General features: G+C 40.1%; 1 protein-coding gene across 1 annotated transcript; it reads right to left on the reverse strand.

Moving 5' to 3' along the window:
* Window positions 1-620: 620 nt before the first annotated feature.
* On the reverse strand, window positions 621-3,395 carry selenoe (selenoprotein e). The gene is made up of 4 exons (XM_034091949.2): window positions 3,266-3,395; window positions 2,128-2,204; window positions 1,785-1,863; window positions 621-994 (listed from the first exon to the last, which is right to left on the reverse strand). Exons 1-4 carry the CDS (start codon window positions 3,371-3,373, stop codon window positions 851-853), a joined length of 408 nt encoding a protein of 135 aa, XP_033947840.1. The 5' UTR covers window positions 3,374-3,395; the 3' UTR covers window positions 621-850.
* Between the last annotated feature and the right edge of the window lie 14,680 nt (window positions 3,396-18,075).

The following is an 18,075-nucleotide window of genomic DNA, read 5'->3' on the forward strand; positions in this document are numbered from 1 at the left end:
GAAGTCAAATATGGACTGAATTGAATAACAGAACAGTGTACATTCATAGAAAAAAGGAAATCTTCCTTAATTGTGCATCCGTTCTACTATAAGAATTGATCATACCTAAAACTTTTATTCATTCATAGATCAATTTTCAGAAATGCAACCCTTTAAATATGAATGTGCTTGCAAAATTCAACTGTTTTCTTACTGAAAAAACAAATACAAAATGTACATACATTTCTGTATAATATATGATAGGATTTTCTTGTTTGGAATAATGGTAAAACATTGATTATAAGATGTATTTGTATTGTGTGTGCAGCATTAGAGAATTTTTGTAGAAAATAAAAAAAAACTAAAAATGTGAATCCAGGGCTCCTGATTAAAAGCCAGATATTGAGAAGCTTTATTTTTATGCTGGCTGCGGGATAATTTTTCTTATTTTAAATTAGTTTAAATGGGGACACTTTTGTCCTTAAAGGTCTGGGTGTCTGTATTTTAGCTAGACAATGTATAACATACATTTTATAGGAGTTGAGGTTATGCAATAACACAGCCAAAATAATAAAAAAAACATCAAACTGAAAAAAAATAAACATGTCCCTAGTGACGCACAAGGTACACAAGCTTTCCAGGTGACTAGTAGCCTAACAGGGACCTCGGGCACAATCAATGGCTCAATCTTTTTTATTTATTTTTATTTAATACATATCAACTGAGTAACACAGCGATGACTAACACGCTGCACACCGCACCGGGCCAGCAGGTCCTCGGAATGGTGCCTGGCTTATCGTTTTAGCCTTGGGGCCCCACTCGTCATTAATGTGACCCGGGTGCAGTGGCAGCGTTTGGCCACAAGGTGTCATCACAGCTCGTCCTTGGGGGGGCGCAGGGGGAACTGCTGGAACTCCTCTGGCACCTCTTCCCCTTTCTGGGTCCTCTTGTAGAAACCTAGTGAGTCCAACAGGCTGCTGATCTCCTCTGCCTTCATTTCCTTCACAGGAACAGTCTGACGTGTCGGGAAGAAAACACATTTGGACACATGGTGAAAGGTTTAAAAGTAGTAATAGAGTGTTAATGAGATGCATGCAGAGAAGGATGTGTTAGCAGACATGCAGTATGTTCATATTCAAATAATTGATTCCTTCATACTGTTGATATAGAGGTCTCTCCTGCACATTTATTTTCATTTACATTTTTCAACAATTTAGTGTCTGAAATAAATCTTCATATAAAGTCAAATTACAGTCTCAGAGGGCGCCCACAATATGAAACTAAAATGGAACAATGAACATTAGAATATGAATGTGACACAAGAAAAACTCCTAAATAATTGGAGGAAAATAATGTGTGAGAGCTAAAGGAAGCATATCCACAGTTTACTTTTAAATCACAGCAGTGGGTTATTTTTGTGCATGTAGATAAGGATAAGGCTATATATAACTGCTATTGTCTAATGAATGCAGATTTAGTGGCTTTTCTAAACTGCAAAAAGAAAAAAACACTAGGAAACATTACAAAGTTGTAATTTCAGGGCATAAAAATGCTAAAATTCAAGCCAGCAACTCAACACATAAACACTTTATATACTTTGTTACTCTTCCACTTTCTTGCCATCTGTTTTTTTGTGTAACTCAGTCTTGCATTTTCAAACACATTGGGTCTGTGTGACTTGGTATCTGACAGACGATCTGAGTCTTTAGACTTCCCTGCATGAATCTGTCCTGACATCCTGGAACTCCCGGGATAAGCCGCATCAAAAGACAGATGTGTAAAAGATCCCTGAACTCACATCTCACCTTTACAACCTCGTCTTTTTGGTTATAGAATATCAGATGGGGATTCTTCTCCTCCGATGAATCGTATTCCAAGTTGTGGCTACACAGGAAAGAAGGGATCAAGGGAAACAACAGGTCGGCAGTGTTGGGAAGAATAAAAAGCATCCATCTGTTTTGCTATTATTGGGCTTACTTAACATGATTTTAACTTGGAAGGGTTTTGGAAAGCTGGCACTGGACTTTGCAACTTGCTAAACACATGGTTTTGTTCATAAAGGAGGTCATGAGAACATCTGTGGTGTTTTTCTTTTAAAAGGTCACGTCTGAACACACAGCCTTGAGGAACTGAAAATAACAAGGATACTATAAAGCCCAGCGCTCCAGAAGAAAATGATGGAGCTCGGGCATTTTCTTTATGCCTCATCCGACCACACTGGGAGCCTGCAGGGACGAACACAGACAGATGTTAAAGCAGCATGGCATAAAGCATTGTGCACGCTTCGTTCTTTGATCTAAGGTGCCAGATAGATATATATATATATATATATATATATATCTCTATATATATATATATATATATATATCTCTATATATATATATATATATCTCTATATATATATATATATATATATATATATCTCTATATATATATATATATATATATCTCTATATATATATATATCTCTATATATATATATATATATATATATATATCTCTATATATATATATATATATATATATCTCTATATATATATATATATATATATATATATCTCTATATATATATATATATATATATATCTCTATATATATATATATATATATATCTCTATATATATATATATATATATATATATCTCTATATATATATATATCTCTATATATATATATATATATATATATGTATTTCAGCAGAATGCATACCGACATGAGAGCACATGGCTTTTCCCTTTTTAAATGTGCTGCTCAATTTTAAGATTGTGTTGATTGCTCCAATAAGTCTTATTTCCGATAATGGAAAACAAAACATCCAAAATACTCAACTAAGTGTTTATTCTACTTCACATTGTATATTTGTGTCTGTAGATTAGATACCTTATTTGCATACTTTAACATAACTCTCCAGAAAACTGAACATGTAATTAGTCAACTAGGGAAGTTAGGGTTAGGGTTTGGGTTACACTGAATGATGACATTTCTTGCCAAATCCATTGAATTCAACAATACCTATCTTGGAGATGTTCTCAAACTTGGAGCCAAATATCTCCTCCTTAGTTGTTTTTACATATCCCAACCATCCAGTTTTTTAAATGATCACACATAACTTAATTTATAGAACATATTGCTTATTTATTGTGACCTCTGTCTTCTTTCTATGTCTTTGTTTACTGTCAGACCTTCTCATCCTTGCACCAATATCACAACATTCTGAACATAGACATGGCAAGATATCAGCATGAAGGTTTTTTGGATATAGCCCAGGATTTCCATATGTACTCACCAGCAGTTTACCTCTGGCTATATCAAGCTGTTCTTCAACCTCTGTGTTGTTGTTAGTGTCTGAAGCCCTGACAGCCAGGACAAGCGTGATCACTAAGAAGGCCCACATGTTTTAATGACAAATAAGTATCCTTCAGTGCTTTTGCCTAAGTTATTACCAACAATAACTAACCCTGTAATCCACTTGGACAGTTATCAGGGTGGACAAGACCATAGCATATTCCTGTAGGGAGCAGTGCCCTCATGTGTTAGATATTTCTTACTGTTTAATGTTGGTTTTCTATCAGAAACACTAAATTATCCAAATGGTGGGCCACTGGTAAGCCATAATGCTATTTTGCTGCAGTTTAATTTGTAAGGATGTTTTGGAAATGTCTAAAGACCTACGGAGGCCCCCCGGCTTTAAAGTTGATAGTTTCTTCCACATCAGATGTTACTGGGAGTCCGCAGACACCTCAGAACATCTGCGCTCTTATCACTTGTTCCCATTCAGTTCACTTGCAGGTGGTTGATGGCCAATAAGCGCCAGCCACACTCTCATAGCTGCTGGGAAGCTAAGACGAGATTAATTTGTACAGGTGTCCTTAAGGAAATAAATCACTTGTTCTCATTTGTCACTTTAATTGAAAATATGTTATTTAAGAAAGTTTTCTTAACTTCCGAACAACATTTAAAAGTATGTTGATCCCGAGGTATTTGTTTTTTTTTACTGGTGGTGATGCCAAAATCCCAAATGATACCAAAGGTGAAATAAACATGTTACATGTATACTTTAGGAACATGTAATATTCACAAATGTAAAACAATAAATATCATCTTATTCAAACAAAGTATGAGAAACTACCACTCATATAAGTCGTATTAAAACATTTTATAATTATATTTTGTTTTGTAGCCTAGACTTTTCAATCTTACACGGAAATTATGCTTTTTCCAAACAAAATGTAAATAAGAAGATACTCTCTACTATTATGGCCATTAACCTACATATGGGGAACAGGGGAAAGAATCTTGGCAGGCTCAGTTACAATTAATTTGCATATAGCTGTAAATCCAACTAATATGTTTGTTTAATTCATACAGAGCAATAAAAACAACATTAGTTTATTTTGCCAGGCCCTTAACGCTGTCCAAAAAAGCAGCAAAACAGCATACAGTATCTCAACTATTATTAACATTTTTTGAATGATATTCTCTGCCTGCCCTGCATTGTTCAGGTTATTTTCCAAAATGTTTATCTTATGACAAGTTTTTCTATTGCATAATGCAGATCCTGAAATAAAACATCAGCCACTATGAAACTGGCCACCCACCAGTGCAATGAGTTGTAGTTGCATGAGAATAAATGTTCAATCCCATTAAGGATTGGTGTATGAAATCTGAACTCAGAAAAATACTGCCCTATCTCCCTCAAAACTACTCTTCGAAGGCTTTTCAATTCTCTAATTTCCCCTCCTCGACTCCTATCCTCGTGTCTTAGTCCCACCACAGGAGATGCGAGCGGAGGAGTCGAGGAGGGGAACCGAGGAGAGAGGAGGGGAAGCAGCAGGCGTTTAGAGAAATTACATGTCCTTCAACATGGCGCGCTGAAATCCATTTCCGGGTCACTACCGAGGAGTCGAGGAGTCGAGGAGGGGAAAATAGAGAATTGAGAAGCCTTCAATGTTGTAAATAACAAGCAAATGATGTGCATCAGGTCAACACAAGAGGGCAGCAGCACCCTCATGTAGACTTTACGGCAGTTTGGCGGGTAAAATGTACTTCCAAATCCTAGCCACAGACAATTATGTTTCCAACAAAAATAAACCATTCTTGCCGGGATTGCTGAAGCAAAACCATCTCTCTGTTTCTATATTTTCCAGACGCAGAGCTCTGCAGTTTACAGCCTCCTCTGCATGTACTGTTTGAGATTATGTGTCAAATGGCTGTAAAACAGTCCCTATTTTAACAAGGTCTCCTCCCCTCGGCAGCCATCGTAAATCTATGAGCCTGTACACTTCTCTTTCTGGAGTTTATATCTTTGTGTTTGAACGTTCCACTCTTGTTTCCCTCAATGTCTGAAGTAACTAAAAGAGTCGATGCAGAGAAAGAAAGTTGATGAGAGAGGGTAGCACAATGAGCAGTGGGGGTGGGGTGACTCCTCAGTCTATAAGTGTGGATGCATACCATATGTTCACATTCAGCATGTTTCAGTTTACATCATGAGGCACATGCCAAAAAGGGGATGTTGTTATTATTAATGTGCTGACAAAGGGGAAAACGCAGCCATTTCTAACCAGAGATTTAAAGAAAGAGACTCATGGACGATGAAGACGTTTACAAAATCCGTAATGAGCAACTTTTTCCAGTAGGAGTTTTGCAAATTGCAACACTTGCAGCTGGCAAAAGATCAAACGCTTAAACACCTCACTGTAATACTGCCTCCCTCGGAGAGCTTGTTATATAGATGCACACACTTCCTGTTTCTCCAAAGCACCGGATGCTGCCTTCCAGCCAGTGGGACAATGTGTGTGTCTGCTTAGGGTCTTTAGTGAGAAATATTTGGCTCTGAAGTCTTATTTCTCTGTGCTTTAGAGGGGACATGTATTCCTAAGGATGACCAAGGGAGATGAATAAAAAATCTAACTTTGTGCATAAACATAAACACAGCGTGTGTGTGTGTGTGTGTGTGTGTGTGTGTGTGTGTGTGTGTGTGTGTGTGTGTGTGTGTGTGTGTGTGTGTGTGTGTGTGTGTGTGTGTGTGTGTGTGTGTGTGTGTGTGTGTGTGTGTGTGTGTGTGTGTGTGTGTGTGTGTGTGTCTAGCATTACTATACTTGTGGGGACCTAAATCTGTTTACATAGTCACGTGTGGGGACTGGCTTCCCTTATGGGGACAAATTGGAGGTCCCCATGAGGGGAATCATTAATTTTAGGGTGAAGACGTGGTTAGGTTTAGGATTATGGTTAGGGTAAGGGTTAGGGTTAGGCATGTGTTGGTTATGGTGAAGGTTAGGATAAGTCTCCAGGAAATGCATGTAAGTCAATGTAATGTCCCCTGAAGTGATGTATACATGGTGTGTGTGTGTGTGTGTGTGTGTGTGTGTGTGTGTGTGTGTGTGTGTGTGTGTGTGTGTGTGTGTGTGTGTGTGTGTGTGTGTGTGTGTGTGTGTGTGTGTGTGTGTGTGTGTGTGTGTGTGTGTGTGTGTGTGTGTGTGTGTGTGTGTGTGTGTGTGTGTGTGTGTGTGTGTGTGTGTGTGTGTGTGTGTGTGTGTGTGTGTGTGTGTGTGTGTGTGTGTGTGTGTGTGTGTGTGTGTGTGCGCGCGTGCATGTTTATCTGTCTGGAGTCTTCGGGCATCTTGGGGGGAAGCCTGCTGCCTGTCTGCCTGCTGTGCTCCAGTCTGCTTATAAAGAAGAGAGGCAGTGTTGAAAGGAGTGAGGGCCATGTGGAGGGCTTCATTCAATACAATGCCAGTGTGCTGCACTGTGTATTGTGCAGTAAGTGGACATAACCTCATGGAGGTTCAGGCTCGAGGCACAAAACTGTATTTCCTCCACTGTGAAACTACGTTTATTCAGCTCAATACATAACACAACATGGCATCTGGTTAAGAAAAATCCAAACTTCCTGTGTGATCCTTGTTTTCTTCTCCTATAATGCAAAAATATAAATAGAAAGATGTTTTTTTATCATTTTATTGTCATGTTGTTGCTGTCTAGATTGTGATTGTGATCTTAACAAAGTGATAACGAATAGTTTAAATTACAATAATATTGGCAGTTGACAAAGTAATACAAAAAGGGATAATTGGGTAAAATGTCTATATCCTAACACTAACGTAAGCAAGTTAACAGCTCATGGAGGAAACAACAACGCCCTAAGTATGAATTAGCTGTTAACCTAAAAGAAGTGTCTCCAATTTTGACCCACACAGAGAGGCTGCCTAAGCACCATAAGAAATGACCTTATTTTTACATTGTGATATTAGTACGGAAATAGTTCAGCCTGGTCTCACTCCCAGGGTGACAAATACCAATGCTTGGGCAGTGGTCTTTAGCATTTTGATGTGCTTTGCATACACAGGTGGGTCTGTAGGAAATGATTTTACATTGATGTTCTAAGCACCATCTGGCTTGTTAGAAAGGGCTTCACCGACAATGGTAATGACCACTTCCTTAAAAAAAAAGACCAGTAAAAAAAACCTGCATACACTATATATACAAGACCTCAAATAAGTGGTAACAGTGCCTGAATTCTGTCAAATTAAGGATATTGGCCTATTGGGTGTTTTATAATTTCGCTCTTCGATGTGTAGTATTCAAAAATGATGAAAGGAAAAAAGAGGAATGATGTGAAGACTGCTTGTGCACACTTGTGTGGCCTGTGTCCCCTCAGTCTAACAATCTGGTTTCAGGCACTTTTCTAACACGTAGTCACACTGCTGAAAGGTCCTGTAAATAATTGATTCCTCACACTCTCTGTGTCGGTATTCGGACCCTGATCTCTGACCTCTGAGAGGGGGGCTAATCAGAGGAGAATTTCCCAGCTGAGGTCAAATAAGTATCACATTGCTGAAGCTACAACAAACACAATACATGTCTTTTGTAGGTCACAAAGCAGAGCCACAACAATATTTGGCAACAAAGGCTCACCTTTAAGAATACAGCAATGACAGCTTGGTGCTTTTGACACAATATTTGTGTCAAATTAAAAATAATTTCACCAACATGTGTTTGCATATTAAGAAGAAGAAGAAGAAGAAGAAGAAGAAGAAGAAGAAGAAGAAGAAGAAGAAGAAGAAGAAGAAGAAGAAGAAGAAGAATGGAGTGCAGATTTACAGAACCTCAGTCCAATGGTTTATTTATTGGAGTAAATAAAAGTGTCAGAGCTGAGAAAAGAATCTGCACATGAATTGCAAAAACAGAATTTGAATTGTGGGAACTGAATGTGGAAGTGTATAGAGAAGGATTGGAGTATAAGTGGGAATGGGGCGAGGGTGGCGGAGGGATTTGCACTGATGGATGTCCATTTGCTGGCCACATTATAGGAGCCGGGGGGCAAGCAGACAGCAACCGCTGCTCCCCTCCCTCTAATCTGTGTGTGGGTAATCAGAAACACATGGCTCCCCATAATGGCTCCAGTGTTGTCCTGTGAAGTAGAACGGGGCTGTGAGGGTCGGGTACACACCAGCACACAGCCAGGGTGACGGCAAATATACAGCTCACAGCAACCACATACAGTAAAATACATCCTGGCACCAAAATACATGTAAAGGGAACTCGTTTTTTCAGGCTGTTATCATAGAAGATTGTGTAAAGGTTGTCCTGAGCAGTCCTGAGTCACTAAGACGTGATAAAGCAAATCCTATGCGGTTTTAAGAACATTGAAAAGTTGCTGCAGGCTGAAGGCAAGTTACTCTGCAACGGCATGTGTTCTTATGAGTGGTTTTTTCAAAAATATTTGAGTGAAAGTTTGGGTCTCAAACAACAAAGCTGTTGTAAGCTACAGTTGGTCGGTCGCAGACAGGATTGATTTTCGGGACAGTTGGGGTTCAGTGCATTAAAACATAAACCATCTGATTATTTTCCTTGGGTTTGGGCTGACACATTCGGTCTTGTGATCATTTTCCGTACCAATAGCTGGAATAGGGCAGCAAATTTCTCCCTCTCAGTCTCGCTCCCTCGCTCCAGGTTGGAGTGAGTGAGAAGCAGAGAGAAAAAACGAAAAAGAAAAAAACAACTTTGGATCAGCCTGTGGAATTATGTGAAAGCTGAAACCTCAAGCCACATTATGAAGTCTGAAGTCCCACTTTACTGCACAGATAGAGGATGGATGGGTGTGTGAGGGAATAAAAGACGGAGGAGGGAGGAAGGAGTGAATGAGAGAGGAGTAAAACAGGCTACAGGGGAAAACAGGAGGAAGAGCCAGGGGTTTAATAGAAAGAAAGAAAAAGAAAGAACGAGAGATCTGACTGATCTGCTTTCTATTAACGATCCAAATCTTCTCCACTAATACGCTCATTCCATAGAATTATGCTGACAAAGGGGGGAAAAAATCCAGGGCAATTTGAAGCCACAGACAACTTTTTACACACCCCTCCATGTGAAAGAAAAGGTGGGAAAAAGAGGAAGAAAAATCTCCATCTGGATAGAGAGAGAACAAATGTGGCTTGATTACATTCCTGGCCATGCATTTTCATTTGTATTTTCCACATTTACAGAACTTTTCAAGATGAAAACTGTGTTTATGTGAAGCTCTAAGTCCTAACACTGCTGGGATAATGATACATGGGTCCAGCTCAAAGTAGTTTGACATGCATGTCACGCATAAAGAAAAGTGGGTGGAATTAAAGTAAATAGCAGTTTTCAGCCTCATACGTTGACTTCGAGCACTGAGACTCTGTCTTTCATCAACTTTATCCGAGCATCTATTTGGGAGGTTGGCTTGTTCTGTGGTTGCTCTTAATTTGTGATTGCTCTTAATTTGTGATTAAGAGCTGCCTTTTTATTTCCCCTCCATGCCACTGCAAGGGAGCTTGGGTCTATTATAAGGGAAGTCTTAAATCGCGATGTGAGTGGATGTCACTGGAAATCTATAAGCACACATTTTATGCTTGTACTGTTTCTCCTCCCCATTTTGGTTGACCTCAGTTCTCCGTGGTTTTTGCTTAAAAAAAGCACCAGCTCCATTTCCAGTAAATGTCATTTCATAGTTACTGCATTTCCACAGAGCTGAGAAACAACGTTTAACGTGTGAGGGGGACTGTAATTGGACACTGTTTCTCGCAGACAGCGCGTCGACAGGGATGAGAGACGAAAACAGCAGTTCTAAATCTCCTCTGGTCGTGTCTGATGCCATGATTGAGTTGGGGATATATGACTGCCTTTTAGGATATTGTGCTGCAACAGAAACACATCTGCCAGAGAGTGAACCATTTGGTGGTTTGAACACGAAAACAAAATTGCTACTTTTGAATTGTTGTCAAAACCTCAGACTCTCTGTTGCACTGAGGTTTTTCAAGAAATAAGGAAAGTTAACAAAACACACAATCATTTCAGCCTAAGGTTTTTGGAACACATAAGGTATTCGAACAGAAACATATTTCTTAAACCACATGAGAGACTTGCCTTTCTTGAGAATATCTAGCCATGCATGCTAATAGAGGCTTCTCTGCACTGAACGCCTACCTGTTAAGCCCCAGAGCCCCCCAACGGCTAATAAACTATGAATGTGTCATACTCACTTAACGGGAAGAAACTAAGCTAACTGACTATATGAACCATTTTTACTGAAACAAACCACAAGTCTCACAAGAAGCGTCTAAATGAGCCCTGAGCGAAAACATTCTAACGCACTTAACACAGAACTCCAGGTATACATCGATCGATATACTTATCAGATCTGCACAAACAAGCTTTGCTAGCAAACTGAGATTCCACAGATTCTATAAATATAAGTATCATCACTGAGCGATCAGAACTCGCGACAGTGGAAGCAAAACCAGACAACTCATGACGTAGCTTTAGGTAGCAAAAAACTGAGATATGCTCACCTTTTGCTGTTATTCTGATCAAAATGTGTGTTCAATGGCATTAAAACGAGAAAAACGCGGCTGAAGGTTAATCCAATGTGTCTGTCACATTGAAACAATTATTGATAATCCATAATTCCATTTTTATGTCAAAAACGGAGTTTTCATATTAGCTGCTAATGATAGCTTCCAGAGTGTATGACAGCTTCCTGTTTTGGTTACGCGTCACTCTCACTCCTTATTTGGTAACGTGTTTGTGTATGTGGAACTTCCCCTTGATTCCATTGGCTCTAACGGTTAAAAAGAGATGTCAATCATCAAAATCGACCAAGGGGGGCCAGAGATAGGTCAAATCCACCCAAATGACCCCAGAAGTGTTTTTTTGTTGCTAAATCTCTCTAAAAAGGTCACATTTAATTTGATTAGCATCAATCTTGATACAGGGTACTTATTATATTTTGGATTCCTAAAGCTTTTAGTCTACTATCCCATCATTCAAGGGTGGTTTTCACTATAAGTAATATTTTTCTTTTGGACGGACAATGATTTAAAAAAATGTATCTGAATTTACTTTAAAATAAAAAATATCTATATTGATTCTGACTCTTCTACATCCAACTCTCAGGTTTATCATTGCTTTGAGAAAAAAGATTATTAATTTACCCCTTTTAGAAGTTATTGTCATTTGTTCTGGGAATGTCTTCTTTGAGCCTGAGACCTGGAAAACAGGCTCGGGGCTTAACAGGAACCCCTTTCAAGTGTAACTCGACTCCACTTTCTTTCTGCTTTGCATTGCAGAAAATATTTGTCTTTTTCCCCCTCACTCATACATTTCTTTCCTCCTCTCCTTGCAGGGACTGAAATGGCTACCAGATGTGGTTCCAATCTGTTCCCGTTGCCATGGAAACACAGGGACTGGAATAGGTTTTCTGAGTCCAGGGCTTTTGGCTGACTCATAGGGCCTGAGTTTTAAAGCCTTGCTGTTTCGATGGACCTGGGAAACTGAGGGCGCCCCAGCTCCAAGTCATGTTTAGACTGGCAGCAGAACATGTCATCGAACCCCCCCTTCACTTTTTGACCAAGTTTTAAGTCATCCTGTACAGTCGCTCCTTTGTACTGCAGAGCAAGAGCGAATTTATGTTTCACACGTCAACCTTCAATACCAACTCAATAAAATGAACAAAATATGACTCTTAGCTAACTACACAGGGGATATGAAGAGGCCAAGCTCCATAATCATACACAGGCCTCCCCCTTTTACATCCATTTAAAAGCAGCAGGCACAGAAATCCACCACACACGTATGTCGTACACCAACACACTCTCACTCCCTAAGCGTCCAATAGCGACGTTTGGTCAGTGTCCGTGGCGTCCAATTGTGACGCTCCTAGGCTCCTTCAGCGTCATAAAGGGACGCAAATAGCTTTCAACTGATTGCAATGTATTCCCATCTGCGTCGGGATGTGACGCTCATGGAAGCACGGCATTCGTTTATGCCGGCTGCCCTTAAAGGCAATGTGAGCGTCCATTCCCATTGGATAACGGAGAATTGTACACCCGGAAGTAAGTATTCCTGTTACTGTCGATTGATTTTACAGTGATATCTGCACTACTCATCGACTAAAAAACACCAGATTATCCTTGTTAATTACACAACATTGATTGGTTTAAATTGTGTGCAATACTTTTGTATTTTTCCCCTTCGATTCGGAGAAACAAATATTTTTTCTGAGTAAAGGATGGCAGAAGACACTACACTACCCAAAATCCCCAGCTATCGTTTGGACTACACCATGTGCTCTGTTTGACAAACCCCGTTTTTTTCACCATTCATTCCATGGCTGGCGTCTATGTCACATGATCTTCAAATTTCTCCCTGCAGAAAATGAAAACATGGCCGAAATTCGTTTTATTCTCGGTAGAAAATGCCTATTTTAAAGTTAGTTTGGCCATTAAAATGCGTTTTGATGTAATTTGATGCGAGAAATATGAGTTGTTATTTCAGATTATGTGTGCAGTGGATGTACATGATCTTTAGTTTGCTAGTTATTACGAAGATTACTTCAGGAAATCGCGACGTTTTCATTGTTACCAAGGTGGTTGCTAGGGACGCTGCTATCGATAGTATTTCTGTTATGTTGTGTAACTGTTTAATGGTGTTATCTTTATTGCTACCCCCTTCCCCGTCAATGTATAGTGTTGGTCCACAGCCTAAACATATGAGTTTAACAAAATCCGCATCTAAAGATAGCCTACGTTATTTTCCCCTGTGCAATTCCAGTCTCACATCTCACAGCACATCGTCATTAACAAATACCGGAAACAGACCGAAAACATTTAAAAAAATAATAATAATACTTTATTCCGAGTGTGCTTGCTTTTCTCTTTGAAAGTCATCACATAACGGCATTGTAATACACGGTTCGGCTGCATTACATATTACATATCTGCCGTAGTTCTGTATTTATAGAGCCCTGATGAGAAGACAAACATGAGGAACTGAAAACGTGACGTGGATCATAAATATATCAGCCCGTGGATGGGAAATTTTGTTTTAAAAAATGGACAGATGGAAGCGTCGATAAGAGCACGGTTGTGTGCAAATTATGCAAAAAGAAATTTGCATATCACCGCAGCACATCAAGTCTAAAGTATCACCTAAATGCAAAGCATGTAGCAGCTAGCGTGGACGTTAGCCCGACTCCGAGTGCAAGGAACACACCCTGACCCAACCCACACTCAACCAGATGACTGGTTTCAGGGCCAGGATAAGTAAGTCCACGTCTGAGAAAATAACCAACTCACTGGATTGTCACTGGGCTCGACATTAAGGACTGCCCGATGGCCCGGGGCCATCTAGTATTTAGCTCGGGCAATGAAGCCTCACCTGCTGGTTGCCCGATCGGGCAATCTATTATGCCAGTATCATGCAGCTCGCGGATCTAGTAATGAGTGACCCAACAGTAAAACTAAACATATCTATAACTAGTTTAGGTAGTTTGAGAGGTAATTGAAATAGCTACGTGTGATATTCTAACCTGAAGTGTGTGTTTTGTTCCGCTTACCGCGGCATGTGGTTATGCAGAGCTGCGTGTCGAGTCTCGACTCGTCAGCAGCAGCTGATCTCTCTCTCCCGTCAGATTAGACTTCACTCGCGTTTATGTCCATATCGATCAGATCCAGCTAGTTCTAGCTAATGATATGACTACCTGCTTATTAAAAGACAACTACACAATAAGTGTCGCTATGCAACTGGATGAGGCCACAAAGTATAGCGCAGCATTATGCATTTGTTTACATGCCCACCGGAACCCCGAGGCATTACCAACAGATCAACGCACAATCAATCCATACAGGACATCTCTTTCTCCACATTAAGTGTTAGACATTTAGAGTTGACTATTCTTGTCTGTCACATACTCTTCTTGTCTGTCACATAAGTGGCGTAACTGAAGCGGTATTGCTCTAAAGGGAAATTATTTTTGACCGAAGATATTTAGATTTGCCGGCTAACGGGAACTCTGACGTGTGCTTCGCGGATGCGCTCGGCTCCTCTCGACTGCTGCTCGGGTCTGCTCGGTCAGCTTCCGGATGAGGAGGCATTCGTTCGACCAATTTACAGTAGTTAACATTACAAACATTTTTAACAGGGGCCATAATAGTGTAAATAATGTTTGTTTTGGCAGTTATAACAGAATGTAATGTTTTCTACTTTTTTCCATCTGGGAAGGCATTTGCCTTCATCAGATGGAAAGTGTTTTGACCAACAACTTAAGTATTTCTTAAAGCTATGCAGGGCATGCAAGCGAGCAAACACAAACAAGAACAAACAAACAAGTGAAATGAAGAATACAATTGAAATTGTACAATATAATATTGTGGTGATTCATCTTATAATTCAGTCTAGAGAATGCACCAGACAGCATCTAAGACCTGCAAAAATTAAAAAATGTCTAGGGGGACGGAGGCCCCCCAAACCCTTCGTGCCATTTCGTCCGCATGCATTTTCAGGGCAATCTCTATTGGGCTCAGGGCCATCTGTAAATTAGCTTAGATGGCCCTGTGCTTAAAAATGCGATTAAAAATGCGATTAATTTCGATTAATTAATTACAAAGCCTCTAATTAATTAGATTATTTTTTTTAATCGAGTCCCGGCTCTAATATTAATACTGCCCATAATGGGCACAAGCAATTTTCACCCATTTATTAATTATATGTTTTAAATGTGAGTGTTTCCTGTCCCCTAAACCTCCAGGGATGTACACACTTTAATACTGGCAACTTCTTATTATGGGAAATACGAAAACGTCTTTTAAAACTACAACTCCCAGTAGAGACGTGCCATAGAGAACATGTTGCGAAACAGAATAGCCAGCATGTGTAGTTCTGGGGACGGGGTGGGGGAGGGGGGACGCGGTGGACCCGTTCAAATCCAGTTTTGGACAGTCTGCCTGGTTCCATCCCATTTCAAGTGCTGTTCGAGAATCGGCTTAACCCTCGGAGCACACTCTCCAATCACAGAGCTTGAGGACTATCACGGGGTTTGTCAAACAGAGCACATGGTGTAGTCCAAACGATAGCTGGGGATTCTGGGTAGTGTAGTGTCTTCTTCCATCCTTTACTCCTGGGAATGGACGCTCACATTACCTTTAAGGGCAGCCGACATAAACGAATGCCGTGCTTCCATGAGCGTCAAATCCCGACGCAGATGGGAATACATTGCAATCAGTTGAAAGCTATTTGCGTCCCTTTATGACGCTGAAGGAGCCTAGGAGTGTCACAATTGGACGCCACGGACACTGACCAAACGTCGCTATTGGACGCTTAGGGAGTGAGAGTGTGTTGCGTACACATGCTCTATCAACACAGTTTATCCTGAAATGCTGTGCAGTGGTGACACGCAATGCTGATTTCCAAGCTGTGACTTTCCCACAGCATGTCAAGGATGAAGAGCCAGAGACCATGTGTTGGTATGCTCAGCTGGGAATCTCCTCCATCTGTGAGTTGAGGATGGGCAGATGGAGGCAGTTGTGTCAACATTCCTCTCCATATTGGCAATGAATCAAACTTCAAGCCATTGTCACATGACAAATGAGATGGTTGGGGGGGCTAGAGTTAGGCTGATGGTCCTTATAAGAGCGTAAGCGTAAAATGATTTGAGAATCAAGACCAGGTCTATAGCTGGGGAGGAATTTGAAATACTTAAACCACTCAGGCTAACATGCTGCAATGGCAATGTTTATGTGGGTATAATGTTTACCATGTTCTCTGTCCTAGTTTAGTGTGTTTACATGCTATCAATAGCTATAGAGTGGCGAAGTCCCTCCCCTTCCGGTGGACCTCCATGGGACCTTATTTAGAACAAAATATGTATTGAAGTCAATGGAGAGAGAAAGATTATCTTTCGATCCCGTTTGAATTGTGCCACGAATTACACATATGTTTGTCAATTTAAAAAATAATTTTGCGAGTCAAAAAAAAAAATGTGTCGTAAAACTGTGAAGTAACACATTTGTTTGTGTGAAACGCTCAATGAACTACATCTCTGGTCTCGCAGAACAACACACGTCACCAAGATGTGCATCACTACTGTCTTGTTAACAAAACTATTGACTACCCTCACTATCACCACAATGAAACACATCCAGAAGAATGTCATGCAAAGCTGCCTGCCTGCCTTCCTTTGATTCTCTCTGAACTGCCTGGTCTTTTTAATGTTTAATGTCAACCATTTGTGCAGATAGCGTGAAGTAGAAAAGATCGGCGATGCTAGCTTTAGCATTTCTCCCCCAGGCTTAAATTGTGTATTATAGAATGATCATGCCGGTGAACGTACTCTTCAAAGGGTTCACGAAATATGACCACTACTCTTACTGTTTAACATTTTGGGTTACTTAATGTTACTTCATATTAAGGCTAATAAAAATGACAAGGCTGTAATGCTAACTAACGTGCTAGCTACTAGCTAGGTAGCTAACTCAATCCATCCACTCCTGGTCCTTTCATCAGACGGGAAGCGAAAGAACGAGCAAGACCCATTGCTGGTATGATAACAACCTGGTACTAAGCACACAGGCATCTTGTTAAAGTTATCTTATTTTAGCCAGCGCCATATAGATAGATTATATCTATGACACTGATCTTAGCTATCTCTTAGTGGAGGAAAACAATTGTGACATCACTTACGCGACTCTGGGATTTGTAGTCATTCTAGTTGCGTATTTTTCATAGTCTTAGATTTCAACAGTTTTACGACAAACTTTGACTTTTTTGACATGGAAATTATTTTTTAAGATCGGAAGACCGGAAGTAGATGGGCGTGACTTCGCCACTCTATAGCTCTCAACTTAAAATACAGGTTAGGCTGAATAGAATGTCAATAGCATTAACATGTTAGGGATAAAATAAACGTACTATAATTAAGTATTCAGGGTCCGAAAATGTCCAAACCCAATTCTATGGCAATCCATTAAATAGTATAGTTGATACCTTTAACTTAAAATAGCAAATCTAACATCATGGTGGTCCAAGGAGAAAAGGCATAACGATTCAGCACCCAATACCCATGAATAAAAGATTTAAGACATGAATAACTACAGAACATTTTAAGACAATCCATTCCGTAGTTGTTAAAACAATTTTAACAAGATACAAATAGCTAAACAACTGACATTGCCAACCTTTGAGCTAAAGTGCTATAGCTAAAAAGGCTACATACTAAGTGTCAAAATGCAATTGCTAGATCTGCTCTAGAGAAAAAGAAGAAATGCAAACTTTCCTTAGTTAAACATCTTTTTAGAAAAGTCTATTAAGGTCCAATTGCAGACCTTGGTTGTCAACATCAAGACAAGGCAAAATAGTAACAGTCAAGTCTCTGAGGAAAAAAAAAAAGTGGATCATAAATCAGACTCAAAGTTAATGCGGGTCGAGAAAAATCACTATAACATTTTGTATTAGTAACCCTATACACAGTAAGTAGAACACCATGTCAAAAGAGTAGACACAGTTTTTTCACCTTCTGGTTTCAATTACCCATCACATGACCTATCCATCCATGCTTATATCCATCCATTCATGCTCCTGCTTTGCCTTGCGGCCCAGTGCTGCTATATCCCTCTTCTCCCCGCCAAAAGAGGACACATATGCAGCGCGTGATTAACTCCTTAGCACAGACTTTCCACTGTTTCCCCCTCTCCTGAAAGGAGCTCTTGTCCCCGCATCCTGAAGGAGCCATATGAACAGTTCCCTGGTTCCCTCAGGCTCTTTGAAGAGCCGCTGTGACCCAATGACTCTGGCGGACTC

The sequence above is a fragment of the Pseudochaenichthys georgianus genome, chromosome 9, assembly GCF_902827115.2.
Source record: "Pseudochaenichthys georgianus chromosome 9, fPseGeo1.2, whole genome shotgun sequence".
Taxonomy (NCBI): Eukaryota; Metazoa; Chordata; class Actinopteri; order Perciformes; family Channichthyidae; genus Pseudochaenichthys; species Pseudochaenichthys georgianus.